The 19,193-nt window shown below is 31.4% G+C and overlaps 3 protein-coding genes across 3 annotated transcripts in view; 2 read left to right on the top strand and 1 right to left on the bottom strand.

Moving 5' to 3' along the window:
• Positions 1-19,193, top strand: part of LOC134835644 (cytoplasmic polyadenylation element-binding protein 2) — a 170,447-nt gene that overhangs the window by 125,750 nt on the left and 25,504 nt on the right. The window lies entirely within an intron of this gene.
• Positions 10,058-16,427, top strand: LOC134836153 (uncharacterized). Its single transcript, XM_063851393.1, has 3 exons — positions 10,058-10,965; positions 14,692-14,897; positions 15,108-16,427. The coding sequence occupies exons 1-3, from the start codon at positions 10,499-10,501 to the stop codon at positions 16,376-16,378; spliced, it is 1,944 nt and encodes a 647-aa protein (XP_063707463.1). The 5' UTR covers positions 10,058-10,498; the 3' UTR covers positions 16,379-16,427.
• LOC134836156 (probable cytochrome P450 9f2) lies at positions 16,435-18,983 on the bottom strand. Its single transcript, XM_063851395.1, has 2 exons — positions 17,555-18,983; positions 16,435-17,495 (listed from the first exon to the last, which is right to left on the bottom strand). The coding sequence occupies exons 1-2, from the start codon at positions 18,981-18,983 to the stop codon at positions 17,332-17,334; spliced, it is 1,593 nt and encodes a 530-aa protein (XP_063707465.1). The 3' UTR covers positions 16,435-17,331.

The following is a 19,193-nucleotide window of genomic DNA, read 5'->3' as shown; positions in this document are numbered from 1 at the left end:
CACATAGTCTTAGGTAATATTTTTATGTGCGAAAGGCAAACAAAAAGTAATTTGCATACTCTTGAAGTTTTCGTTCCTTTTTTATTTATACGTTTTGTATTGATGGATCTATCGAAAAATGATGTCAACTATTAAAAAGGTCTTCTTTGCCAATGGAGACAAATATTGGAAGAAAATCTTACCTGTTGTTGCATAAGTCAAGTTTGAAGAGCACCACAAGTTACTTTCTTCTTATCAATTCTTGTTTGTCGCACGAGTACATGTACAATTTTCAAGATATCTCATGTTACTGTGTCTTTTTTTCACATCTAAAAATACGTTTTCCTCGAAGACGAACAATATCAAAGGCAGTCATGCAAATAACTTCGATATGTCTCAACCTGTTTTCCAGCAGATGCATTCTCGGCTGCGATATATTTGCAATGTCTTTGAAAAATAGATGAGTTAGGCATGTAGACAGGCACAAAGTAAAAACTTTTCAATTTTCTTATCTGCATCTGAGGATACATGTCGCTGAATAAATGGAAAAAAATCTTTTTTTTGCATCTTTAAACATATTTATTCAATTAAAATTGATTACTCTGTTAATTTATTTAATGCTTTTAGTCATCGACCGCTATAAAAGTCTTTGCTAAGTGTATCTTTGGGAGCATTGGGATTTTTTTCCGTGACATAAAAGCATTAAAAAAAATCAAAATTTTCATCAGACGCATCACATTAGCAAATTTCTCCGCTATACACTTTTCGTTTAACGCACCGAGACAAATTTACCTTTTTTTTCTCCTTGCCAAAAGGCTGTTATGGCATGTTATACACCTCGGGGACACTTAAATTCAAATCACATATAATAATCATCATCACTCATCCTGTTTTTCACGCGTTATCATACACTTTTTTTGCCGTTTCGCGCGCAAAAAAAGACTCGAGGTATGAATTTATGTGCACGTGAGTATGTATGGCGGAAGGTAATAATCGCATGATATCATCATCATCGCACTGTGTGAATCCTTCGTATTTAGTCAACACGCAGCAGACAGGATAAAGAGTTTTATGGCATTGCTTAGTTTCCGATGAGTGAACAAATCAACAATGCAATCATTAATATTTCCCAGTAAGTAGATGACAAACAGAAAATGATGTTTTTCTGAAAATTTTGATTTCACATGCGATGCAAGGATTTTTTAATGGGTTGGTCATAAAGCGCAAAATAATCAGCTTATTTCCACCGGTGGAATCATGTAGCAATTTAACATAGCCGAGATTGTTAAAATAATTCATTTTCTGGGTAAAATTGACCCAACGAGCTTGGAGTGTAGAGAAAAGATTTTTTTAGTGAAACTTTTCTTGAATACTCCAATTAGAAAAGTTTTGAAAACATTTCTTTATTAAAGCTCAAAAAGAACTTTTTCTCAAAATTTTATCAAATGTCAAACTACTTTTACATAAAATGGACTTTTTGTTATTCTTTTTTAATTTTTGAAAAATTAATTTTAAAAGCATGTCATAAATTGCATTTTTTTTTAATAATTCATTTTTTTTATTAATTTTGACAAAAGAGCTCTGTAAAATTACTACAGACTTTTGCGAGTGGGTAGCTTATTTTCGGCACATTTAAATCCTTCACTGTTACACGCTCTTTTTAGTTTTTGAATCAAAAACGATGGTAACATCAACGTTCAAAAGTAAAATCCCGCGTAATACTCATTTTTTTGTAAAACCTGCCGTTTTGATATTTCAATATGATCCAAAATTTTCCCTGTATTTGATGAAGAACGACGACGATGAAAATGATAGAAATCCCTCTTTGTTTACCTTTTTGCGTACATCTAATATTTCATTTGTTCCTTTTGCAAAGTAGAATCCAAAAAAAAATAAGACACGAAGGGAGTCAAGTAGCAGCTCCTAAAGTATGCAAAAGTAAAAGATTATCTTTATTTCGTCAATAACATAAATATTTCAATAGTAATTTGGCCTATATATTTTATTTTTGGTGCTTTATATTGAGTCTATTATTTATTTATTTACCCTCCTTCTCATCTTGTCGTTCTCTTACTCTGCTACAACTTTGCCCGAGATATTCCTATTAGCATATATAAATATACACAAACACCTATCGTATTTATTTTATTTATTGGTAGTTCGTGGTTGTTGTTATATTTTTTGGGAGTAACATGTTTTCACAAGCATGAAGCATCTCCACTGAAAAAATAGATGAATACGAGAGACTACAGGGCGATTTGGAGGGATTATACATATAATATGAGTTTTGTGTGAAAATGTATTACAGTTCAAGTAAAACCGCAAAATGTGCTTAGTGCATCGTTTGTCGGGTCATTATGCAGTGGTAAAATTGAGAGTTGGTTCTTTCAACGACTGGGTTCGATATTAACTGAAGGAATATTTATAATGCGATTATTATAAGGCAAAGTTGACTTTTGAACTTCTTTAAATATGTCTTTTATGGTAAAATATGCATTTCTTGGATCAACAGAGACTCCAGAATTGGGTATTCGAAACCAAATTTCGCGGTTGTTTTTGAGTACTGAATATTATTTAAATTAATCAAGTAAATAACTTTTACATAAAATTTTTTGTATAGTTTAAAAAAAACTAAATTTCTGAAAATAATCCTTTTCTGTGGACGATTTTGCAATTTTTATTAATTTTTTTAATGAAAATTAAAACATTATAATAAAATTTTATTTTAATTCTTTAAACATTATATAACTTTTCTTACACCTCAAAGAAATTTTTTGTCTTTGATTTCATAATTTTTCAGAGATTTTTTTTAAACTTTAATGTCTTAGAAATGTTGCATTTTTCAAGGTTTAAGTCAAAAATTTTAAAGTTTTTTTCACTAATTAATTAATTTTCATCTCTTAGGACATTTGTTCCAGTAAATATCAATTCCAACCATAAAATATCATTCTGAGGCTAGGTCGTATTTAAAAATTTAATTTTTTTTTTTATTTTTCGAAAAAAAAACGTAAATTGTACAAATCAGAAATTATATGACTCAACTAGCGTTTCTTTAACTCCAATTTATTTTTATAAATGATTTTAATTTGTTTATTTTTTAATTTAAATTTAAAAAGACCTCAATTTAAAGACCTTCAAGTTCCCAAAAATGGCCAACAACTCTCATTGGGTACTAAAAAAAGTCACTTAAAATAAGAAACTCGCAATCGCAAACCCTTTTCTCTAGTTTTTGACTCGATAACCTGGAAATAAAAACTGTCAAGTAATTGGAGTCTCTAACAGAGTTTGATGAAGCAATGAAAATACCATCATCAACGTACATTTGGAATGTGATGACTTTACTAAGATTATGATTGAATTATTTATGCTGTTTTGTTAAGAAAATAAACGAAAACACATAATCTGCTCATCTCATCAATATAAGTAGAATCTGTCAAAGTTATTATTTCTGCAAGAATTCAACCATTCGATTTAAGATTGTTTATAACAAACTCAATGCTTTAACAATATTAACACAGATAAGAAATAATTTTATGTGAAATAATCAGGCAACACAAGAGGAAAAACTTTTCCAAATATTATATACTTTTTTTTGCTGTTGTTGTTGTTGATCACTAACAAGCTTCAACCCGAAATCCTCAACATACACGAACACAAAACAACTATTGTAAGCATTTTATTTTGCCTCAACTCCAAACATCACGTAAAGCTTAACAAGTTTTATAGTTGTTCGTTACAAACATTCATGATGTCTTTTTTCTACCAACATACACGAGCCATGGGTGGAGGTACACAGATTATGCACGTCTTTAAAATATAAAAGGATGTGAAAACTTTTATTTTCTGTCAGTCTTTTCCTCGGTCTGTCGTTATTCATACAATCAATGAAACACACATGAGGAGCATAGAAAAAGTTATAGTTTATACGTTTTTTTTTATTATTATTATAGTTTTATTGTTATTTTTGAAACGAGCAAAAAAACTTACAAAAACCCCGTAATAATGCTTGGAAAACGAGCGTGCATCTGAAATTGAGGTGTCAAACTTTAAGGAAACTTTTAATGTAAAAAAATGCAACCTATGCTCATTTTTTTTTGTTCAAAATTTACAGTAACGCCATATGCTTTAGTTGACCTAAATAAAAAATTTATTATGGGTTTTATGATAATCGAGTAAATAAAATTTCAAGATTTTTTAACGTGTTTACATTTTTTTTTGAATTTCATCCTCTGATAATTTCAAAGGAATTCATTGAGTGTAAAACTTATCGGATGATTTTCCAAAAAAAAAAGTGATTGTTATGGAAAAAAATAAGTTTTTGTGCGTGTGAAATGAAAGTTAACGTGCGAAAATGATTGACACATTTCAAGTGAAAAATAGGACAAAACACGAAAATTCTACTTTTTAAAAAATAAAAAGAAATTTAGTCCTATTTTGTCTCGTTATAGCGTGTTCTTTTTTTTAAAAAAAAAAAATTGTCTAGAAACTTTTCCCTCAATTTTTACATGAATTATTAAGTAACTCAGATTGCTAAACAGCACAAAAATTATTCATAAAATATTTTTCGTACTAAATTTTTCATACCTTTATTTGAATATTTGGTGGGAAACAAAAATAAAAACATGTTCCATGCTGGGGACAACGGCTGTTGTTATGTAAATGACGATAATGGAAATGAAGTACAACAATAATAATAATTATTATATTATTTAACTCGCGAACTCGAGGAAAAAGTGATTTTTCCTTCGTAAATAAATGAAAACAAATTGTTTTTTGTTAAATACTCTCCAAGTAGTCGTATGATTGAAGTTCCTAATATTACTTAATTATCATTGATATTGCTCTTTTCGTGCCTGTTTTAAAATTACAATTTTCAATTTTACTATTTTAAGTGTTGTGTTTAATTATAATAATGATTATTACGACGGAGAAATTGATAAAAGTTTCTAAAGTGGTGTAATTAATTTTTTGCATCTGCTCAATTTTGGCTTTTGAGGTCAGCAAAATTACATGCAATGTGATAGCAAGTCCAGGATTTTCATTTTCCGGTTTGATGGTTTTAAATGAAAACCTCAAATTAAAATGTTACAACACTATGCGTTACAATTGTCATCGTCATCATCTCAATTTGCGAGGGAAAATATAAAATGTTATGCAACACAGTAATCCACAAAAACTTTAATGACTTGTATAATGAGCCAAATACACATTTTTTTCCAAATTGCCCTTGTAATTAAAATTAATCCTATCGTGTGGTTAATTTCGTTTAGTGTAATTATTACATTTGGGGTGCAGCAACGTGTCATACACACAGAATAGGTAATTTGTTATGCGCATAGGGAAAATAAGGAACTGCAAAAAGTTTGTTAGTTTGTCGTCTCCTGTACTTCCTTTCGCTTTTCTGATGGCATTCGTTGCAGCAGCAGCTCCACCACCACGAGAACCTACTTGATGATTTCAAAAGTTAAGTGAGGGTAATTAAAAACTGACGTTACGTTGTTGTCGTCGTCGACGAGACACATGAGAATTTATTACATTTAAAACAGATTTTTATATATTCTCATCATCAGATTTTAGTCTCGTGTAATTTTAATGTGACTAACGATATTATAATTTTTCTACAATATTTTCGTGCTAATTAAAATCTAATTGTTTCTTCCTCTTTTTTTTTCATTTCAGGTAAGCGCAACGAAAATTTACATTAAACAACTAGATTTGGTAAAGTAGCGTCAAAAACTGTTATTCAACAAAAAAAAAATAAATAAATAAATCCGAGCCATTCAACTGCCAACGCAAAATGAAAGACCATTTCCATAACAAACACGTGTGTCAATCATCTTCTGTCTTATGTCATTTGTGGCTTTTTATTCCTTACATTTTGTGCAGAGAAGCAAAAAAAACATTTCATTTCAAAAAAACCACATTAAAGATAAGGAAACCATCTTTTTGGCATTTCATGCAAAAATTTTCTTATCTTTGAGATAATATTATATCTTTCCTCTATAGATGTGATTCAAATTAAAATTTTTCCTTTTACGTGATCACAAACTTTCAAGCCACATTTCTCAGAATGCTGAGCCGAGATGTAATTGACGTTCTGTGGAATAACATGAATTATTTATGGATATTGAATTTTAGTGTTTTTGCACAAAAATAAACTGACTGCAGCTGTGATAGAAATATATATTTTTCTTTAAAATAGTTGGTGCTTCATGTGACTTAACTACGAATTTTTCTAAGAATTTTTTTTTATCACAATTCTTTCTCTCGAAAATCGATTTTTTTGTTCTACATCCAATAAGCCGATTAAGCAAATATGAAGCTTCGAAATTTAGAGGGTTTAGGACATTTTCGAGGAAATTTCGTTACAGTTTGTATGAGAAAAAAAATAAATACAAAATGAAAAGAGGAAAAAAATTTAATTAAATTCACATATTATCAGAATTTTTTTCTTCTTTATATTTTGCATTTAAAATATTTTTTCATACAAGTTAAGATAAAATTACCTCAAAAATGCGCCAAATCAATTGAAGGGCTAATGTGATAAATCGCACAAATGCATTTTTCGCAAACTGAGAAAAATCGATTTAAAGTTTAAATCAAAAATTAAAGTGAATTCCAATATCGTTCTCGTTTTCCAGATTTGTTAAGCATTGTAACTACTAAGTTTTGCTGTGTTTTATTTTTTTCTTCCTGTGAACCTTATAGCCAATACAAAGGAAAATAATGCATTTATGCGATTTAGCACACTATAAAAAATCCATGTCTCGCACCGTGTCTCGCAAACTATCATATCTGCGAGACACCGCGAGACACGGCGCGAGACACGGTGCGAGACATGGTGCGAGACACCAGGAGAAGAAATTTGGGGGAGATAAATTTTTTAATTTTCGATATTTTTCAACTTTTTAAAATTTTTTTCATGGATTATGAATAGAAATAGCCAAAGGAAGTATCAAAACACAAAATTTCCTCATAAAAACCTGATTTTCAACAATTTTTATTGATTTTTTGATAAAATTGAACAAAATCAACCTTTTTTGATATCACAAATTATATTTTTGACTTCAGAAAATACATTGACGTCATAAGAAATCAAAAATTCAACAGAAAATCTTTGTTTTCATCAATATTTCATATTTTTCAAAATTTTTACGGTGTCTCGCATCATGTCTCGCACGGTGTCTCGCGCCGTGTCTCGCGGTGTCTCGCATCATGTCTCGCAGATTTTCGGACTTGCGAGACATGGATTTTTTATAGTGCACATTGGTCAAAACAGAATAATGTGATAAATGACACATATGCATGGTGATTTTTCACAAAGATTTCGTTATTTAGCTTTTAACTTCAAATATTTTTGTCCTGAATGACATTTTTAACATTTATTTGCCCCAAAGCACATTTTAAATTCTTGACCCAGTGCACATTTTGACGTTTTCAGCCCTTTTACAAATTTTAGACTTCTGACCCAGTGAGCATTCGAAATTTCGCCCCAATGTACATTTTGAGCTTTTGGCTAACTGTAAAAATACATTTTTCAACCTAAATCTGAAAAATATAAGCATCTGACCTGCTCTATCCCAATTTCATGTATGCATTTATGTGATTTATCACATTATTTTAAAAAATGCGATCTGGCACATTGCGATAAAACAGTCATTTTCGAACATCTTTTGAAAAAATGAAAGAACTCGTCTTTCTGCACATTTTCTCATTTTTAACTCAATTTGCCCAAAAAGTGCATTTGTGCGATTTATCACATTAGCCCTTCAATTGTTTCATGATCTGATGGAAATTTTGAACTAAAAATACGATAAAATCATTACCGGAAAAATATTTGAGAAAAAAAATTCATAGTAAAAATTTTAAAGCAAAAATCATTATTTCAAGTCCAGAAAAAAACCGATTTTATGATGTCAAGAAAAAATTAGAATCCCTGATCACACACAATGTAAATTTACATAAATAAATCTTTCTCCCATGTTTGACTAAATGCGCATAAGATTTTGGGAATTTATAAAGTCGAGATTGAATACGAATTTGTCGGTTTTGGTGTATGAGAAAAGGATTTATTTATAGTGAAAAAGATATGGAAATTCAAAATGTTTTATCTTTCGGAATGGCGCGTGTCTGTTATTTATAATGCCATATTTTGTGTAATATAGTGCAAACAAAGGAGATCAATAAAAGATTTGTCATCAGCTTTATGATTCCAAATTCGGACACAATTCCCATTAAAATCTGGGAAAACCCCGATACTTTTCACTTTGATTTATTTGTTGATAAAATTCCTGAGCAAATTTGATATTTACTAGTTTTTTTGTGACACATGATGCATATCACTTTTGTGACATACACACTTATAAATACATATTGTCAATCATTGAAATGTTCTTTTTTCACCTACACTTCATCGTTGTACGCAAAATAGCGGCATTAGAGAGGTATGTGTCATGCAATGAAATGGAAATCGCCTTAACAAGATGTATGAATGGAAGGAGCGGAAATCGATTTATGTCAAACGTGTATTTTATTCGATTAGGTATGGTAGACGAAAGTACTCTTGTGTGTATTCGACAAGACATTTATTATACATATTATGAGCATATTGTGCGTGTTTGTATACGTGCAGACGAAAAATGATGATGATCCATTATTATTTTTCCTCGTACATCGATGCGTGACTGACATTATTTCGGTCGTTTTACTGTTATGGGCTACTTGTTCGTCCTGTCCAAAGAAAATAAAATATATAAAAAAAAGAAAAATATAAAAAAAACATCGAAAATGGAACCCAATAGACAAATTACTTGGAAACGTAATAATTGGGATTATGATTTATATTTTCCTTGGAGATGCGGGAAATCTAAAAAATATGTATTTACTCAAAGTGGTCGTTTCCTAAATCCTAAATTCCTAATTTAATTTAATTTAATTAAAGTAGGTAGATAAATATAATTAAATTAAATTTAAAAAAAAAAATAAAAGTTGTTTTTGCAAATTAAATTTTAATATCAATTAAATTTAAAAAAAAAATAAAAAAAATATTTTTTCACAGAATAATTTCTAGAATTCCAAAGAAAAAATTATTTTCATTAATATTTAAGCTATTGGAAAATAGCGATTTTTCTAAAGTTCTAGATCTTCATAAAATTTCTAAAAATTTTGAAAAGATCATTATGATTGGTTTTTAATTTTTGATTGTTAAACTTGATTTATTACATGCAACAACAAATTTTAAGAAAACTAAATTTTCGATAACTCTTCTTGTTAATTTTTTGTTTCTGTTTTTGTTCTTTATTCAGAAAACGACATTACAAAAAAAGCAAAATCACATTTTTCAACATTCCCGCATTTCCCTGTTTTGTCTTTAATCGAGATAAAGCAAGTCTAGTGTGTTATTGTCTCATTCAAACTTCGCATCGGCGTCCAATAATTGATTCTTCAAGTTGGATGGTATCTACCATTTTTTGTCTCCACCAAATTATGTGACATGAATCCAAAAACCGTATCAATTACTTATTGCTTTCGTGCTTCTTTTCTTTTTTCGTCATTTTTCCTTAAAGCTTGTACATATATCCCGAAGTTGTAAAAAAATCTTTTGTTCTTTCTTATATGTGATTTATGAAGAGTGATGATAAAAGTAAAGGAGACCAAAATATTTGTATCATATTTTTTTCGGCTTGACATTCCTTTTTACCGAATTCCAAATTAAATTTGAAAAATCCGGCAATTTTTTGTCTGTTCGTCTATCCGAAACGACGTGCCTTTTTGCCATTTGCTAATTCTAAGCTTGCAAAGAAAAATTAATGATCAAAAGTTTGTAGAATATCTTAGAAAATTCGTAAACTTGTGTAAAACTTGTGAAAATTTCAAAAACCTGAAAATTTTTAGAAAAATTTAGAAAACACGAAAATCAAAAAACTCAGTAATTTTCAATATCCTGAAAAGTGGAAAAATCCAGAAAATCAGAAAGTTTTTGAATTTTCTTTTTGACACTTTTGGTTTAAATGCGGTTTAGCTGTTTGTTTAAAAAAATGAAAAAAAAAAAATCAAACTCGTTTCTTTCTTTGTAATCGAATACACACGAATCCGCGACTGAGTTCATGATAATAAGATGGAAAAAGTTGCACGTGTGCTCAAATAACAGGTGTCGAACGAGGTCAGAGGATCATTTTTGATGACATCCAATCCACTGTCTCCGTAATTGTGTCACATTCACACACACTCCACAAGTGTCGTTATCTAATCTCATGTGTTATCTTACGAAAATACACTACAGGTGTTTGTGTGTGTTTAATGTGAATTTGTATTCAAAACATCCGCATACAAGCCCAAAATATAGATAAGACAACTGATAAAACGGCTGTCGTCGTCGAAGAACGGCATTTCATAAATGACTCACATTTGAATCTCGCAGTTTAATTTCAAACCTTGGTGGAATCCATTGTTATCGCAGCAGCGTGATTCTAATAAAAAAAATTTTAATTCGAATGTTTAAAGAAAAGGGGAGAAAACAATGGCAAACGAGGACGTATTTGACGGTGTGCCACAACAATTGTTCGGTTATTATCAGTTAAAAACAAAAACACAAATTGTGCTTCACTATCTCCTGCCAGCCATTTTCGAATTATTCATTTACATTATATTAACGGTGGCAGATGTTACTTTAATTGTACAGCATTTTCGTGACACTCATGCGACTTGGGCATCACTTACGCTAACGTTTGTCGTGCTGCCTGCCGTCTTGTGTTTCGTAACGATTATTGGCTCACCATCGCAATGGCCTGCAAAGTGTAAGCGAGAAGAAAAACAACAATATAATAACAATAAGCGATCAACGGAAGACATTAATGCAGAAGCAGTAACGATAAGGCAGCAAGAACGTCGTGCGAGAAAAACCACAGGCACGAAATGTGCAAATTGCAAGTTTTTTCTACGACATCTGTTCAATTTAATCATATTTCCGATCGGCTCGATTTATAGGTTAGTCCAAAAAAAGTTTCGGAACACGTAGAGCGCTTTGCTACGGAAACCGTCAAAATTATTTTGATAAGTGGGGAATGTCTCATTTAATGTCACGGATTGGTTAACAAGTGTCAAATGGGATTCGAATGGTCACCCATACGAGAAAAAACAGCAAAGTGTTCAATTTCTTTAACAACAAACTTTTCTCATTCTCGCATTTTTTCCTCCGGATGTCGTTGATAATGATTTCTATTTGTGTGGTCTTTTATTCACATTTTTACTCTCTTTCTCTCTCTCTTTGTGTGCAATTCAAACTAAAAAAGACCCGATAAGAAAACTTTCGGATACGTTTTTCTTTATGCGAAAAGTTGTGTCTCGTATTTTCGCATTAAGTGATAAAGAAGACGTTGTTTGCCGCAACTTTTTCTCTCTTCCTTTCTTTAAATCTAATAACGATAATAAAATAATCAGAATATTACGAGCTGTTCGTGGAACTCAATGTCAAACGTAATTTAATTATGTACAATAGAGGAGGGAAAAAAAAGGAAAAAATCAAGAAGCAAAAAATTGACAAACAATCAATTTATTTTGATGTGTACATATTTGACCTATGACGATGTGTCTCTAGTGACCAGCGTTTGCCTGGCAAAAAAAAAGTTTGTCTTGGGAATAGCGTAGGTACATGCGGACTAAAAATGAATCAAGCGTGAAATAACAATTTCCGTTAACTTTTTCTCTGGGGTTTTTGATGATAAATGTGCGTGTCAATCAAATTATCAATATAATTTCTATTGGGGAAGACAGTTCGCATTATGCGGAAATTTGGTAGGAGGTCAGGCAATTTAGCTACTTTTCAAGTGGAAACGCCTTGCATTTTATTTACAGTAAAATATGCACGAGATGGGCAAAATCATTTTTTTGCTTGTTCAAAGCTATTTTAATAATTTGTCAAGAAATTTCGACCTGACCCATCAAAAAAATTCCCAATAATTTGAAAAAAATTTTAAGTTTACAAAAGATTTAAAGTTTTAGTTTTTCTTCATTTTTTATTTTTTTTTAGATTTTTTTTGCAAAATTAAAATTCTTTATTCACCGCAAACTGACGACACTTGACATTTGACACAGAACTAATACTAACTAATACTAAAGTAACACTGTCGTGAATCACTTCTATTGCAGGTTATAATTTTAAAAAAGTTAAAGCTTTAAATTGCATTTTAAAATTTATTAAAAAAAATTTTTTGAATTTTAGATTTTTTTAATTTTGAATGAATTATTTAATTTAAATTACTCAGAAAATCTAAAAAAAGAAATTTTTCACGTCCTGCTCCGCGAAACGTCGATTTTTTTATTGTTATAAATACGGCAATTATGCAACAATTTCTCCTTAATGCCTAATTATGCTAATTCGTTCCCTCATCTTATTTACAAGCAGACTTTTTTTCTGTCGCAAATGAATAAATTTATCGAAATCACAAAATAACAACAAAAAGCAATTGAAAATAAAAGTCAATTATCATCTCGATTCCATTCAATTTGATAGCTTCATTATTTTTTGCACTGCCTTATATTACTAATTTATTTCGATTTTGTTTTTATGCTCGTACTCTCGAGTTTTTTGGTCTATTTCGTACGTAATTTAATTTTAAATGGTCTATTTATGTGCCAAGACGAACAATGCGGAATAATTTACACTTTATCATACACAACAGTCTCAGATTGATGCGCAATTCAACAAGCATGAATACATTAAAATTGTATTTGCACTTCAATGCTCTTTTTTCATTCGGTTACACAGCGACATCAAGTAGTTCCATTGTTTTATAAATGAGTAAGAACAACACGGAGAACCGCATAACGAATGACAAAAGGCAATTGAGTGCACGAGAAACGATCAAAGGCGCAATTGCTTTTGTCAAATGAGGCTCGCTCATTGCTTTCGTGGTGGACACGAAAAATAATTGGCTCGCAATTACTTTGTTTGAATTTTCTCCAGAGATCTCGTTGTAAACAATTTATGCCAAACATAATTAGCTCTTGTGCAATTCTTCCGTGGAAAATTACTGCAAAGAAAATTAAAGTTTATTGTTTGACGCGTTGTCAGCGACACATTTAAAATTTATTTGAAAATTACTGGAATTACTACCATCTCCTTCTCTCTTGCTGGGTAGCATGACAACATGACAATTACATCTAGTAGAAACACGACGAGAACTAATGACAAATCATGTTGAGCCACATTGTGCGCTTTGTTTGTCGTCGTCCCACAATAGCGGGTACGGGGGGGAAAAAGACATCAAGGGAAAAAGAAAGAAAGATAAGTGGGCACTCCTTCAATTGCACTTTATCATCATCGTCATCAGAAAGAATTCTGCACAACTCTCGGCTTTTTTTTTTTCCTTTTTCGTTGTCGTCACTTGCAAACGGTGGAATGCGACTACAAAACGCAATCAAAATAATTATTCTGCATATTTCCACATTCATCATTCGAGCACAGAAAAGGGAAGGGAAGGGGGGTAGAAAAGATTGCTCTTCGTGTAGTTTGATATGGTTTGATGCATAAAATTACACACATACAAAGTTGTGTATGTGGCAAAGCAAAGCAAAAAGAGTGACGAAGTTTTTCCATTAATAAAAGTAGTTTTTCAAGAGCTACATTTTAATTATTCAAGCGGAAATTTTCAAACCATTTACTTGGTTGTTGTTCATATATTTGTTCGTCTTTTTTTGTTCATTCAGAACTCTTGGTTTTTTAATGATATTTTTTTGTAGAGCATATTTAAAAGATATTTTTCGGAGATTTCTTCTTTATTTTTTTTTACCAAAACTAAGTATTTAATTACTCTTATTTTTTATAGTTTTTTTTTTAACTACACAAAAACGTTTTTGATTAATATCTACTTTGGTTGAAGATTTACTTATTATCAGGGACGAAAAAAAATTAAATTAAATATTTTTTTTTTATAGAAATTGAATTCAAGGAAATATTTCAATAAAATTTTCAACAAGAATTTCCATTTAACAAGAAGCCATTTTAAAAAATTTTTGCATAATTTTTATAAAAAATTGTAGGATCAAAAATATGAGATTATTAATTCGGAATTAAATATTTAATTTTAATTTTTATTAATTAATTTTTTATAATTTCAAATAAATATATCTATAAAAAAAATCTTCAAAAAATTTACACATTTTTCACATTTTTCGTAAAAATTTTTTATGGTAAAAAAATTATTTTTATTTTTAGAACATACCAATTTTTTTAAATCCCTGCTTAATTCAAAAACATTATTTTTTTAAATTTAATTTTCACCCCTTCCTTATTTGCTCGAAAAAAAAACAGCGAAACAGGTGCGAGATTTTTTGTTATAATTTATCTTCTCAATGGGTTGTCAGTGCAAATGCTCTGAACTTTATTAAATTTTTGCTATTATTCAACGCTGGTTATGTCCCAAAATATTTTGGTGCTTCACTGATGAAAGTCCACACACATAAAAATCAATTTTCTCGTAAACGAGCAGAAAAAAAGGGAACTAATCCATCGTAAAAGACCTTTATGTTTCATGAGCACATTATTAAAACAAGTTCAGACGTACATATTTTACATAAATCATTTCACATTCCACGAACTCGATACCAAGCTTATTGCTTCTTCTGTCGGCCAGGCGCGCGGGGAGAAATTTATGAGCACAATGAATGGCGTTTGAAACACTTTTCTCTGTAGAAAAAAAAATACTTTTGCAGATATTCGAGGAAAATATTTTGGAGTGTCGAAGCGCTATTTCACGATGAAAACAACAACAACAGATATCGTGCTGTGCAAAAAGCGAGTGAAACATCATCATTTGAATTGTATCATTTTTTGCAAGCGTACACACAAGCGGCACCACAAATCATTCTTCAGCTGTACATTGTAATGCACGAAAGTGTATTTCGTAATTACGAGACAAGTATGTAAACACTTTGCACAAGAAGTGGTGGTGGTGGGTAAAAGACCAAAATATAATTTTGTCTTTAAATTAAATTCTAAAACTTTTTTGCGTCACAGAAATAAAAAACCATCACCACTTTTTGCTATTTTGTGTAATTCTAATTAGTATCGCTGTTTGTTTAATTAAAATTTTTATTTTAATTTTTTTTTTTCGCTTTAACGACCACAGCGATACCACAAACGCTCAGCATTATTTTTTCCTTTATCAAAATGGGGGTAACCGCTGTGACGTATCACCGTTTCGAGAGTCAACACATTGTTGGGCGACACTATCCTTGGATGGACGAAGAGGTGTGTAGGGCGAAAACGGCCCATTTACGAAAATCTACAAATTATCCGTCTCAACAACGATCCCGAGCGGACTCCGTTTGGACACCAATTGTTGATTTGAGTGAAAATGACGAAAATAGAAGACATTCGAATGAAATGTTGCTGAAAAATATCAATTTTACGGATGACGATAAAATAGAAGTCCAAAGAACGAAACAAATTGATTTGGACAAACCTTCTACAAGTAAGCAATTCGATGAAATTGATTCAGTGGAGATTCGAAAGAAAGTTGCTATTAAAACAAATATGCCAGATGATGAAATTGTCAGTCACATCCAAGAAATGAAGGATTATTTGAGAGAACAGGATGATTATGACTCGGAGAATTCTGTTGAAGTGACAAATTTTGATCGGACACCGAGTTTACCGCCTCCCCCGAGACCGACAAGTCTCTACTTGCCGCCATTCATGAAACTCGGAACACTCAAAGACATGCTTTGGTTCGATGCGCAACATTTAATTAAAACGCATGTGCCACATTTGCCCCCCGGACTCTTCGATGACACCACAAATGACGATGATGTTGATGATAAGAAAAGACGACATGCGACAAGCGATGACACAACCGATTTCCTTCAACTGCCAACACGTAAACGTACCATCAATGGGCTCGAGCAAGATGACATTTTTGGCAAATACATTTGTTTCCTCGCCTGGTTCTTGTTTCTCGTGATGCGAATGCTGGCACTTGCAACATTTTCCGTCTTCCACTTACGTGAGACAATTTTCCTGTGTCTCAGTCACTATCTGGTGATGCTGCTGTGCCTGTATGCCGAGACTCGATCACATTCGAAAGTGAAGCGAAAAATTTTCTATGCATTTCTCGCATACATTTACATTTTCTGTCTGATTGAATTCAAAATTAAATTTGTGCACATCAAGACGTGGTATGTGGGATACTTTCTGCTCGTGCTCACACAAAATTTGAGCATTACGATGATTTGGTATTTGACGACGACAGAGGATCTGCTTCTTTCGTGGTGGTTTCAATTTATGTGGTACCTTATCATTTGCAGTGCTCTACTGAGTATCGCATGTCACATTTTCTATTACGTTACCTTAAAGCCAAAAGACAAAATTCTGTTTGTTAACGATGACGAGCAAAAATAACATTTTTTTAAACGAAAAAAAAAAACAGAAAAAAATAAACAATTTATAATGTCGGAATAAAATCGGTGTATTTTCAATTTCCATCTTGCCATCCACAAAAACAAGACATATTAAACTTTGTTGATCCAAACTTAAATTGAGCGTGTAATTAGATTGTAAAAAAAATAAAGGAGACGCCCCGTCATATTTTACACTCTTCGGCATGTGCAAGGAATGTAAAGAGTAAAAAAAAAATGACTGAACGAATTTCTTTCGAGCCATTTAAACAAGATGAGTTACTTACAAAAAAAAAACGGTAATTGAATATTTAGTTGGCAAGGTGTGAGAAAAAAAAAGTACTTTTGTCTAATTAAACTATAATTGGAAGTTATGCTGAAAGATTTGCACGTAATCGAAAGGATCGTTGAAAAGAAAAATGTTTTAAGAAATTTTTGTTAATTAAAGAGGTTACGATAACAGTTCAGATCATTCAGTTTTTCAACGAGATTAGTTTTTACTGATAAAATTAATTTCATTTCTTTTTTTTTATTTTTTTAGTTGAACTCAATCTTCATTATCATCATCATCGTCGTTTTGCATTTACCGAACTTTTTATTATTTTAACGTTTCATTTATAATTACAGGAATAAGTTATCGTTGAATAATTATTCGGGAAATTAAATGAACTTAATTAACTTTTATTTGGCTGTCACTAACGCTTCGATTTTTTAAATTTTTTTCTTCGAAATGTCAAAAATTTAATGACCGAAAAAAAATGATTGTTTTTTTTAATAATTTTTCGAGATTTTAATTTAAAAACTGTTTCAATTATTTGAAATTATACTTCTTAATTATTTTTAATAATTTTAAGGACAAAAAGTTCGAAATAAATTGAGAGAGTTTTTACCCAAAAAACAAAAATTGCGATAAAAATGTGACAATTTCTTAAATTTTTTATATTTTTGTGGATTTTTTCACGATGAACGTTTTCTCAGCCCAACAATAGGACGTTCTGGCTCCAATCTGAATTCCTTAACAAATCTCATTGGAATTCCAGTTTTTTCGGTCACTTCAAATGCGAAGTTTGCCACCACATGATACAAAATCAGCTTTGTTTGCATCATCGCGAACCTAGATCCTACAAAAAAATATGAGAAAATAATTAATTATTAAATCAATTTTATTTAAAAATCTTACCGACACACGCCCGGGGTCCCACTCCAAAACTAATAAAAGAATATGGATCAATTTTCTTTTTATTTTCCCCCAAAAACCGTTGCGGGTCAAATTTTTCCGGATTCGGAAAGTACTTTGGATTATAATGTGTTGCAAATGGATTCATATTGACTTTCATGCCAATGGGAATTTTAAAGCTATTTCCTTTGCCGTCATGAATGACAGTTTCTTTGTTACAGATACGATCAATTTGCAACATTGGGGGATATTTTCGGAGACATTCGCAAATAAATGCGTCCAAATATTGCATTTTTTGAATGTCATCATAAGTAACTGGGGCACCATTTAGTCTCGTTTGCGTTTCTCTTACTTCCTCATACAATTGCTCTTGAATTTCCGGATCGACAGCCAACTGATAAGAAATAAAATTAAACAGATTCGAGGTCGTGTCAAATCCACCAATTAAAAAAATGAAACATTGAGCGGCAATTTCTACATCAGACCAATCGCGTCGTCCACCTTTCTTATCAATTTCAGATTCCTTGACGATGGCAAAGCTTTCGTCGTCATTTTTGGTGTTATCTTCATGCTTCAACTTGCCTTCCATGGCCTCGATTAAGAGTTGGATGACATCTGGACGGTATTCTTGGGTCTTTTTCCGGTATGAAATCGTGTCAGAAACCAACTTTTTGATGAAATTACTCGTGTCATTCGGTAAAAAAGAAACTCCGAGCCAATTGGCTAGATCTTTGGATAAAATCATCACGAAAAATTTTAACACCGTTTTGATACCAGTCATGTCCATAATTCTACTAAACATCTGATACAACTGATTTTGTGGATTTCGCAACGAGTCATTTTGCAATCCGAAAGCACACGTACAAATGATATCCATGCTGACTTTTGAGAACAAATCTTTTGGTCGGAATGTCATTAAACCGTTATTTTCTTGACATTTTTCGTTGCAGTAAGAAACAAGATTTTCCGCGCAATCTCGAACTAAGTCAAACATTATCCGCATTTTGGAGCCAGTGAAGGCGGGACTCAGTGTTCCACGCATATCACGCCATCTCTGATCTTTCATAAAAAAGACAGAACTTAACAGAAGGTCATCCGTCTCTGATTCCGAAAATGCTGGATGATTTACGAAATTATCAAAATTCTTTATGCAAATCTGCTTGATGGCATCCGGGCTCAAAATAAACAACGTTGGTGTTCTGCATTCATAGAAGCCGACATACGCCTCGTCTCGAAATTCATTTCCGATGTCCAGCAAAAAATCAGGAATCGATTGTTTTTTGGCGAAAAATTTGAATTGGTTCCCAAAAAACGGCACGGGCTTTTTATGAGGCACATTGTGGTCCCGAAAATAATTGAAATTGAAGGTCAAATATTTATAAAGCGCAAAAAATAGCGTTAGAAAAAATATAATCGACAATATGAGTTCCATATCGCGCCACAGACTAAACTAAACTGACACTGTTCATTTTATTTATTTAATTAGAGAGAATATGACATGAGATAGGTTCTCTCTCAGTATCGTCATGCATTGCGAAACCGATAGGCATGAATATCATGGTGTGGCTTTGATATGTAGATATCATGTTTATTGAATTTGAACTTGAACTTCAAGCTTTGTTTTTTTTTTTCTATTGACAAA

Source organism: Culicoides brevitarsis, chromosome 3, assembly GCF_036172545.1.
Source record: "Culicoides brevitarsis isolate CSIRO-B50_1 chromosome 3, AGI_CSIRO_Cbre_v1, whole genome shotgun sequence".
Taxonomy (NCBI): Eukaryota; Metazoa; Arthropoda; class Insecta; order Diptera; family Ceratopogonidae; genus Culicoides; species Culicoides brevitarsis.
The sequence above is the reverse complement of the archived record's forward strand: the minus strand, read 5'-3'. Positions and strand labels throughout refer to the sequence as shown.

Coding starts and splice junctions, on each gene's coding strand:
- LOC134836153 (XM_063851393.1), top strand. CDS start 10,499: ATGGCAAACGAGGACGTATTTGACGGTGTGCCACAACAATTGTTCGGT. Junction 10,966..14,691: donor CCGATCGGCTCGATTTATAG/GTTAGTCCAAAA, acceptor ATACTTTTGCAG/ATATTCGAGGAAAATATTTT. Junction 14,898..15,107: donor ATTTCGTAATTACGAGACAA/GTATGTAAACAC, acceptor TAACGACCACAG/CGATACCACAAACGCTCAGC.
- LOC134836156 (XM_063851395.1), bottom strand. CDS start 18,983: ATGGAACTCATATTGTCGATTATATTTTTTCTAACGCTATTTTTTGCG. Junction 17,496..17,554: donor GGGACCCCGGGCGTGTGTCG/GTAAGATTTTTA, acceptor ATTTTTTTGTAG/GATCTAGGTTCGCGATGATG.